The sequence below is a fragment of the Argopecten irradians genome, chromosome 14 (genome assembly GCF_041381155.1).
Source record: "Argopecten irradians isolate NY chromosome 14, Ai_NY, whole genome shotgun sequence".
NCBI lineage: Eukaryota > Metazoa > Mollusca > Bivalvia > Pectinida > Pectinidae > Argopecten > Argopecten irradians.
The window spans coordinates 6,638,683-6,649,463 of NC_091147.1; the positions used below are offsets into that span (position 1 = coordinate 6,638,683).

The 10,781-nt window shown below is 35.8% G+C and overlaps 2 protein-coding genes across 2 annotated transcripts in view; one reads left to right on the plus strand and one right to left on the minus strand.

Moving 5' to 3' along the window:
* LOC138307200 (filamin-A-like) overlaps positions 1-4,483 on the plus strand; it is a 28,835-nt gene extending 24,352 nt beyond the window's left edge. The window contains exons 23-25 of the mRNA XM_069247833.1: positions 1,347-1,499; positions 1,917-2,084; positions 2,485-4,483. Coding sequence (XP_069103934.1) covers positions 1,347-1,499; positions 1,917-2,084; positions 2,485-2,759 — 596 coding nt within the window. The 3' untranslated portion in view covers positions 2,760-4,483. The remainder of the gene's footprint in view (positions 1-1,346; positions 1,500-1,916; positions 2,085-2,484) is intronic.
* A 331-nt stretch (positions 4,484-4,814) lies between these two features.
* Positions 4,815-8,742, minus strand: LOC138307957 (uncharacterized). Its single transcript, XM_069248905.1, has 2 exons — positions 8,576-8,742; positions 4,815-7,169 (listed from the first exon to the last, which is right to left on the minus strand). Exon 2 carries the CDS (start codon positions 6,884-6,886, stop codon positions 4,925-4,927), a length of 1,962 nt encoding a protein of 653 aa, XP_069105006.1. The 5' UTR covers positions 6,887-7,169; positions 8,576-8,742; the 3' UTR covers positions 4,815-4,924.
* Positions 8,743-10,781: the final 2,039 nt, after the last annotated feature.

Here is a 10,781-nt window from a genome sequence, read left to right on the forward strand (position 1 = left end):
AAACTATAACATGTGACTCTTTTATATTTCCAGAACCTAGTAAGTATGATGTAACCATTGTATATAGTGGATGGCATGCGTCTGTATGTACAGTCCCAGCATGTACCGTAATTAGCGTCTCCTGGGTTGATTACAGTATTATATATATCCTTTGTCGTGTTGTCTATGGCTCCATGGCATGTTTACCTGTCTACAGCCCCTATCTAATGATGAACCTTGTTAATTAATGATTAACTTAATTAGATTATGATGTTTAAGGAGATATAACACAAAAATTTTAGTGTACTCTAAATAAAATGGGAATCAGGTTATAATGTGAGTACATTCATATTTTTGTGTTATATCTTCATAAATAGTATAAATCATAAGATTTATTCAGAGTAATTCTTGTTATTCAATTAATTTTTATATTATGATATCTTCAAAATTCCATATTCATCTCTTGACTCTTTGTTCTAGGAAATCATTACGCCGTTTTATCAGCCAATCAGTAGTGAACTTTAAAACATCGACGTTATATCTCATTTCGGGATAATAAAGTAAATAAAAGACTTGATGCAAACAAAATGGAATATATCTTTTTTTAAATATAATTTGTTGTATTTTAAAACTGAAACAATTTGTATTTTTTGTGTCAAATACGAAGTTCCGCATTTTACGTTTTTGCTAAGAGGCTTGTAGTAATTATGTCTTCCAGTATGTATATATGTATTGGGGTGTTCGCCTACAATATACTGTGTTTTACTGAGCATTACTAAACTTTATAAAAAACTGTTTTAATGCCGACATAAATTTATTATTTTTCTGTCATTTTTGTTTATTTTATTTTTTGTCATTTGTATTTTAATAGTTTTTATTTGCATGCTGGGATAATTGTATTTAGTTTCCTTCTAAAGTTCTTTGAATACAAAAAAAAAGCGTAGCGTAGAGTGGTTATCTTTCATTCAAGTTCTCTTTTGTGGTCTCGAACGTATATACAGTTAATCTGGAAGATTTTGGCTGATCAATCTCGGACCCATTTGTTATACACATGGGTAACACTCGTCAAGGAACCAGCTTATATTTCATGATTGCATGTTTTGAACATATCTTCTAGAACATTGTAATAATCTGCGAGATATCATTCTTTAACCGTCATATCAGGAAGTAAATGATTTTATATTTACAACATCTATGTCAAAGAGCCGGCACGCACTGTTATTGGGTTAAGTGAGCTAATAAACAACTAAAATAAATGAGGTAAAATTAAGACACGCAAGAAAACTCTTTAAAACACACATGAAAGTAAAGACCAATAGGTTTAGTATCGTATGGTTTATTAAAAGTATCATTTTTGTTTTACACAGGTGAGTTGAGAGTGAACTGTACTGGACCTAACGGTGAGACAGTACCTGTAGTATCGACTCCTCATACTGACGGCACACTCAATGTCCAGCTCCGGCCAGTCGGACCAGGCAGACATATACTTAACGTCCGACTCAACGACAAACATATATACGGTCAGTGGGATAATCTGTGTAGTGGTATATGCTATTTTAATGACAAAATGTATTCAATGTACACCATTCAGGTTATTCTGCCAGGTTTATCCATGGACGGATATCGTTGGAGAGACCAATTATATGTGAAATAGGACAATTAATCTTTTAAAAGTGGCAGGAACAAGTGCAGCAACATTGATTTGCATTTTTATCGTCAACGTAAAATGAAAAAAAGAAATGTGTTCCATGCATTTCATTAAGTATATCACATTGCTTGGTACTCTTAGTTTGATTAACACCATTTATGATGTACCCAAAAAACTAAATTTTCTTGTTGCCTGCTGTATATCCCATGCATATTAATATACTTTAAAACGTTACGGATTTGAACCTGATCCTGTCGCCATATTTAGTGTGTCCTTTCGACCTTTCCAGACAGTCCATACGCTATAGATGTGAAGGTGAACACGACCATTGGTACTGTAGACGTGTACGGGCCGGGTATATCTAATGGCATTCTCCCTCAGTTCGAGGGACAGTTCTGGGTGGACGCTACCAACGCCGGGGCAGGTGAAATTCACGTCAGCATCATGGGTCCGAAAGGTAAGTCACGCGCCAAACGAAATTGAACGTCACGGGACACTGAGAAAGCAAGAACATTTCAATTTTGCGACACTTTAATTGTGTGGTAAAGTAAGCAAATGAAGAATGAATGACTCACGTTACATTGTATTTGTATACCAACCGTCGACGTAATTTCTCGTTCTTAGAATCAAACGACAAATTCACAGCAACTTTATTTCTTGATTTATATACGCTCATTCCAATCGGCTGTGCCTTTGTTTGCATATTTCACAGTTATTTGTTTTACAATTGATAGTCAACAAAAAAATATAATTACACGCGAAAATTGGTTGGTTCGTCTGATGATTATGATAAACGAAAATAACTTTTAATATTCCCTTGGTCAATCCTACCCTATCTATCTATTACTTTTTATAAGGTGCTTTCCGGGTCGAGATGATGCGTTCCAGTCAGAAAACCAAAGTGTTCCACTGTCGGTACAGTCCTATAGAACCAGGAATGTACACCATCAATGTGTTCTGGTCGGGAAAACACATCAAGCAGAGTCCGTATACTGTCCTGCTGGGAACGTCTGATGCGGATCTGGACCGGATGGTGTTAGAACGGAAGGCCTCTATTATCCCTGGTCCGCCGTCACTCCGTGGATCCTACAAGTACATCCCGGCATCGGACGAATCTGGCATCATGTACTGAGCTTTACTGTTATAATCTTCATATAAGGATATTACCAAATAATACCGGATTCTACGAAAATCGAAACAAAGCTAAAATTATGTTATATATACAACTGAGCTTTTGGTTTGTTTATACATATCGGACTATAACTTTTATAAGATTGACACTACAGCAGAAAGTACCAAAGCTGGTTGTATAGAGGTTACTTTAACTGATATTATACATACGTATATAGTCGAGTAGTATAGTAAGCCATTTTGCACGGGTATTTCAGTCTAATGTTTCAGAGCCTTTATATTTGATTTTGAAAAATCAAATATTTTCACTGAAAATGTGTGTTTGTTTGTTCTTATTCAGATGAAAGATGTCACGCAACACTTATTTTGTTTGTGCAGAATAACCTCTCTTGCGGGCTGGTATCCATTGTGCATTTTTATCAATAAAACTCATTTCCTCTTTCTCTGGAAAATATGACGTTACGCTCACAAACACATGACACCATAATTCTAAGCCAACCCGCAAGGCATGTTTTTCTTTTAATGATTTTGTGAATTTGTTCAGAGTTGAATCTCTTTTGTACCATAAAGAATATCATCGAAAACTATGTGCATGTATCCTACGTTTGATTTAGCAGAGAAAACGAATATTGTATATAAGTAATTTGCATACAAATATGCGTATTATTACTGCTTGAAAATGTATATATTGTATATATCAACACATGAGATTGTACATTATTATATATGTGTGTGAGTATATGATATAAAAATGCTTACTATAATAATAGTCAAGATAGGACATGGTCGTGTGTACATAAATTATGTGTCACACATTATAAACATCAAATTTATTAATATTATATATTATATAAACATTTCAGTTTTATATTTTGTTATGTCATGTAATACCGATCACAATATTATGTGAATTTACGGTAGTAGCCTTATACGTATAGCACGCCTTCTTGCCAATATACGTGCAGGTTTACCCATCATGTGTCCTCCACAAGGGGAATGTTGACTATTACAAGGCAAGGAAAACACAATTGGATCCCCGGTGTTTGTATTCCGTATTAATTACAGTTATCTACTCTTGTTGGTAGGAGTTGATTGTTACTTCACGTTTTTAATTAATGTAAAATCATGTATCTCAGAGCGAAACAACATAATATTTGCTTGCAAGGTAATGACGTCGCCACTGATACTTATTCACAGGGGAGATAACTCGGTACTATGCAAAGATGGGATTGAAAATATCAAACCCATTTCTGTTAGAAATATTTGTTGATTATTACAGGCCTAATTCATCATTAGCTTGTTGCAAATCAGTTACCATTTAGAGAAAAAAACTAATTAAGAGATAAGCCTCTCCAACGTCTTGATAAACAGTTGATGATGTAGGGTCAGATTTCAATGGTCTTTGTTCACATTAATATATGAAATTTGTTTTCGATTCTTTCCAAAAGTAAATGAATACCATGGTCGCCTTGCGTCACAAGCGGTATACGTTGGTTTCCCTATGTTTATAATGGGGAACATCTAGCCCCACGGACGCCTATTGTTTCTTGTGTTGAAATGATACTGCTCTGCTAGGCAATTAGAGTGTGATATTGTTGTCAGAATAAAATGATGTATAAAGAAAAAGGACATGATCTCTATTTACATATTAATCTGTATATTAATTGATACATATTATGCTTTTGCTGAATAAAATGATGCTATGGAAAAAAGAAACATGTGTTTTGTGACGGCTATAGCAAATCCTACTCCGAGTACCTGGGGGCTGGTTCATCTTTCTACCTTTTAGTGAGAGTATTATTGTGTGTTTTTGGTATCGGTCGTCAACACGGTGATAGTTTGCTGGCAACTTTCTTAAAATGCGAAAAACAGTTGTAGGTCGAATTGCTCTGACGCATTTTCTCAAAGTGGCGAATTGTGAATTCTGTCTACCCACTAGGGTGTAGGTAACTCTTAAAAGGAAAACCTAACGAGGATAAAAGGAATTTACAGAACAACAATCACAAGTAAAATAATGTTTATTTTGAATATGTATTTAAATTAAATTGGTACTTTTCCAGAATACGTTGCGTCAAAAAATAAACCCAAACAAACTAACTTTCTATGTTATTGGTATATGTAAATGTAACACCTTTTAACCTGACAGAAATGACAATCACTGTTACATCACATACAGTAGCAGTATGGCCTAAGATGGGGAGCTGAGTCTACGATACAATCCGCGTGATGACCATATCTATTGATCCTACTGATCTGTCGGCCATTGACAATAAACTCACCACTAGACGTATGATTTACACTGGCCTCAAAAGTCCCATTACCAGGTATAGTTATAAACGTTACCTGATAGATCTCGTTAACGTTTTCTTTAAAATCACCAAACTGGGGATGGCGTCCATCTTCGTCCACGCTCCCTTTGTATTTTAATACATCGTTGTCAACTCCAAACTTAAAGGCATTTTTGATTTTGAGCAGATAGAGCACACTGCATCTACCCCTGAACGAACTCGTGTATGTGTTTATGAATTCTATGACTTTTGTAACAGCTATAATGACCCGTGGCGTATCCACAGGAACTTCTGTCCATTTTAGACATGCGCACCAGTGAGGTTCAATTCCTGCATCCGAACACGTTCTGTCTGATGGAACTGGTCTAAATAAACTTAAACCTCTCGCACTCTGGTCATAATACACCTGCTCGGTTCTTGTGATGTCCAGAATATCATGGAATGTTTCGTGGATATCGAAAGGTGTCGTTAGCTTTTTGGCATTTGATAGAACGTTAGTATGAATATCTGGGTATTTCACTTTAAACCATGGCGGGAAACGTAATGCGAAATATGGCAATCTTTCCTCGAGTTTTCCTTGAAATGTTTCCCTGATATCTGCGAATCTGGAACCATGATCACTCATAAGTATAAGAATGGTGTTGTTTAAATATTGATGGTCATTCAAAAACGTTAATAAATTAAGAAAGTCACCATCCGCCCATTGAAGATTGTTTGGATTTCCATGACTGTACTCAGAATGAAATGCAAATATGAATTTCAGTTTCTGTTGATACTGCATGAAGCTATCCCTGACCCAGTCGAACATGACCTTGTGTCGAGGCGTAGACCCAAGACAGTATGGCTTGTTGTGATTATATAACTTCTCTGCCACCAAATAAAACGGACGCATATAATGAGTTACTGGTTGGTGTGTAAAGCCCATCATTCGAAGGTTGAACGTCCCGATGTGCGCCATGTCCTCAGCCCATTGTGTGACATATCCGGCAGATTCAAAGTCCTTCCAGATCCAAGGGTGACCGTCCACCATTGTGGCGTTCGGGTGTCCTCGGCGAGACTCGGGAAGTTCCGACTCTGTCTTTCCTGTGAGTAATGGCAGCAGGGCCTGAGGCGTGCCGTCTCCGACAATATTATAACCTTCCAATTCAATACCACCAAGAGCTTCCCTGAAATATTGTCTACTTTTTGGAAGTTTTCGTAACCATGTCATTCTTGACACGCTGTCGAACCCAAGCATTAAAACGTTGAGTCCCATCGATTTACTCTTTTTTGCCTTTACTTTAAGCTTGCTTGTGTTATGGACAATAGTTGCATGGATATTAACGTATCTGGTTTTGTTACTTGATAAACACGATATTTTGAAGAAATCAGAAGGAACTGGCATTATATCTTTTGTCATAGCCTCTCTCTTACCGGTTATAGTCAAATTGTCATTCCCTGGCTTACGGTTTACTGCAGCAAACTGACATTTAATTTTCCCGTATATTTTTTTCGCCTCTGGCGTTATCCAAAATGTCCCATTTTCAACTGTTATCCAATTTAACTTATCCTCACATATCAAGTCAGGAACCTGGTAAAAGAAACCTGCCACAGACGGATGGAAAGGTCGAAGGTCAGGCTGAACACAGACTTGATCAGACACGTTCTGTATGTTGAAGTCCATTACAGCGTAGTCGTCCAGAAAACTGCCCTCCATGTAGTCAACACCACGTGACGAGGACAACTGGGTCTTTGTTACGTGCCATAGGAGGTACAGAACCAGCACAAAGACACACGCCGACCACTTGTACCTGTGACAAACGAGTCTGAGGTAGGAATTCATAAAACACAGATAAGGCATTGTCTCTTAAATGTATCTGGATATTCACACTAACTGAAAGACATTATGTCACTTTTAGCGCTGTATCTGGGTATTTCTACTAACTAAAGGACATTATGTCACTGTTCGACATTATCTGGATACATTTAGCTTGTTTGCGAAAACCTTGTTTATCTGTATGTTTACTTCATAATAGTGACCAAACGTGTCGTCGTATTTCAGGACGGCATCCGATAGGAATTATTCATCTGAAGGTATAGAGGAGGTACTTCTAAATCCTTTCATTATATCAACAACTGCTTGCCTGAAACAAAGAATCGGTGTATGTATACTCCTAACACAAAAATGTTAATGAAAGTGGATATTAGAAATTTACACCATAACTTTAGGACAAAATGTTTAATAAAATGGCATTTGGAGAGAAAAGAAAGTTTGATAACATTAATTATGACATTATGACAGTTTTAACTGCTTGTAGACTTGACATAATGTAAGGCGCTGATATTATTAAGGACTTCTGCAATATGTCCTAATGCACACACATTGATCGTTATATTAAACAAGCTGTCAAAATTCAGTTTACACACTGATAGTAAGATAGTAAAACATACTTCACGTCGAATATTCGGAATGTTTTGGTAAATACAAAGACAGGATGTGTAATTTGTATTCAATAATGAACACGCAATTCGGAAAACAAATCGTATAGCGGTTGCAAACAAACATTGCAGTGTCCTTGATATTTAGCAGTGAACATTCCATCGGCACGACCAGTTGATCACGTGTGTGTTTGAGTGTAGGCTACCAGACATACCAGCTATATTTGGTAATAGTTTAACTAAGTATGCATCCATACGACTTCAAAAACTATCCACAGCCAAATAATATTTCTAACTGTCTGAGTATATTTCATATAGTGATGCCCACAACTCTAATAGCACAAAGATTTTGATGCACTTTATCATATAGGGTTAAATATGACGAATTCCTTAAGTTGTTGCCATAACGACCGGAGTAGCGGTATGTTGAGTTTTTGTGAGATTCGCCACAGCGTCTTTAGGCGGTGTTTTGTGTGTTCTAGGCAGAGCTTCTATCGATTTACCAGTTACAGTGTCTGGAGCTACTCCCCATTGATTGTACCACAACTGTGTGTCACAACACACGCGCGCACGTGGACAATTACGCATTATTCTGTATTAAAACAGAGATGATGAAGATCTCTAAGCTGCTGGAGCTCCATTATGTTACAAATCGTTACATTGCTTTTCCACAAAGAGAAATAAATCTTATGCCCATATACATGTATGCTGCTGTATTGTAATTGTGTTTCGTTACTCCCACTTTTGTAATGATGTCATTGAAAGTAATGTGTACTGCTAACTAGGAAATAGCTACACAATAATATCCTCCGAAAGTCAAGTAAATTTACCAAATTGTTATTTATAGTCACATTGTTGTGTGAATGATATCCTTAGCTTAGTTACAGATTTACTAGAACGGTAGCCATGACACTCACTTGCCTCAAAACAATGTGCCATTATTTCGTAAATGTAAAAATCACAAATTTACAGATTGAAAGGATGTGAACACTACTAGTCGCAATATTTGTTTTTAATCCTAATACTATATTGGAATGGCGGTTAATTTTGATGTCATGCTAAAAAGACTACTTTAGATATATAATATTGCCATTGTAAGAGGTATACTTACATTGATGAAATCTCAGTTAGTAGTTCCATTTAGCCATGAAGCTGTTGTTGGTGCGATATTGTTGGAAACTAATCCGTCTGCGTTAAATCGTCTGTCACTGTTACAGTTGTAAAGTTATCATAGAAATGGCTACCAGATCGAACGCATACCTTCTACATGCTGACGACACGAACCCCAGTCAGCCGGCCGCCGCATGTAAATGCTGTACACACGAAATTCGCTATTGCTGTCGGATCACATTAACCGACAGTGATTTAAGATAGCAATGATGCATACTAATTGATCAGATTATCAGAGAAATATTGAAAACGATATTTAATATGCCGTATGGTTCTATATAATAAAGCATCTGAGAAGCAGTTTGTATTGTGTCGGTTCACTATTTTGCAAAAGAAAAGAGAGGGTTTTGAGTTTAAATACATCGATTATACGGTTACTCGGAAGCGAAGCTCACTATATACCTCACTAGACCACTGCTCAAGCAGATATCAAATCAAGGCGGAGAAAATGAGGCATTTGGACAAATTGCTGATTGGTTGTTCCTATATTATCGTTATGGCAAAATTGTTAGAAGAAAATCATGTATGCACTGACCTTTGTTGTACTACAGATTTGTTATAAAATGAGATAGGTGTGTTCTACTGGTTATTATTTAAAGGAAATGCTCACTGATTGGTAACGGGATCCGGCTCCCGTTGTTTGATATCTACTTTCGGAAAATTGAGAGAGGTACGTGCTAAATGGCTTCAAAAACTCAATATTACTTCATTTGTTTATCGAAACAAAATTAAAAAATAAGAACAGTGAAAGCGTAAACGTTTTATATGTCCCACAATTGTATTTGAAAATGAGAATAAGATCTCCTTTTTTGTATTCAAACATGCAACCTGGAATGCATTTCCATTACAAAATTGAGAAAAACGCGTGAAAATATGAAAATATCTCAAGATATCGGATGCATTTCATTAAGATAAAATGTTTAAGAATAAGGATAAAACAAAAACGATGATGTTCAGTCAGCATGTTATGACTATAGTGTACGTGTTTGGTACGCACAACATTCCGGTTTTGTATTCATTAGTATACGGTTTGGTATTAAATAACAACCTTGTTAAAAATTTGAATCACAAATTAAAATATAGCATAACTTATATAGTGACAGTATTATCATTCCGTGCAGTCAAATTAAAACAGCAAGAGCCGATACATAATAACCATCATAGAACACAATCACATTTGTATACGTGTAAGTTTGTAACTCTGGTGCTGGTAGCTGTTATATAAAGCTTCGTCATATCAAAGTATATATCGGGGAAAACCGAAAAAACACTACATTCTATAAAAAGTATACCACAATTAATCATTAAGCATTTTTAAATACAAGTCAAGACACTTTTATACTTCCACACTCATACGTATGTTTTACTCATTTTCTTTTTTGTTATCATTTTATTTTATTCAACCCCAGGGGAGAAGACATATTATCTTTGTGTTCTATTTACAGATAAGCATTTTATTACATATAAAATTAATATTGATGTCCTTCTATTTTTTATACCAATTTATTATCATTATAATCTCTCCTATGATTTTATCAACAGGACGAAACGAACAATGTTAATTCAAGTGTTCATTTTTATTAAACAGCTTATATCCAATTCTCCATAATTTACTGACTGTGGTGTCATATCGAATTTCAGTTGTTCAACAACACTACATCTATTTAAACAACATTACGATTGGAAAGACGTATCATCAGGAATCCCTCAAGGATCCGTGCTGGGCTCACTACTGTCTGTAATATTCGTCAACGATCTACCGGAAATAGTTATCTTAGATGTATATTTATCTGCTGACAATGTTAAAATATTCAAAATTATAAACAAGAAGAGAAAACGAAACGTTCAAAACACGGGTTTCCACTCAGGTTATGATTTTAGTGATATATCAAAGAACAAATGATCATTTTAATACGTTTCCCTTCGCTTCAATTCGTTTCACTAAACGAACGAACGATCAAAGGAACGATCGAACAAACGCAACCACGAAAGAAAGAAATGACGAACGAAAGAATGGGCGAATGCACATCGAACGAACTAGAAAGAATTAACGAACGAATGAACGAATAAAATTATGATTATAAGGGCGCAGTCATAACTACTAATTACCTAGCCATGTTATTAATTATGATACAAGGTAAGTTCAA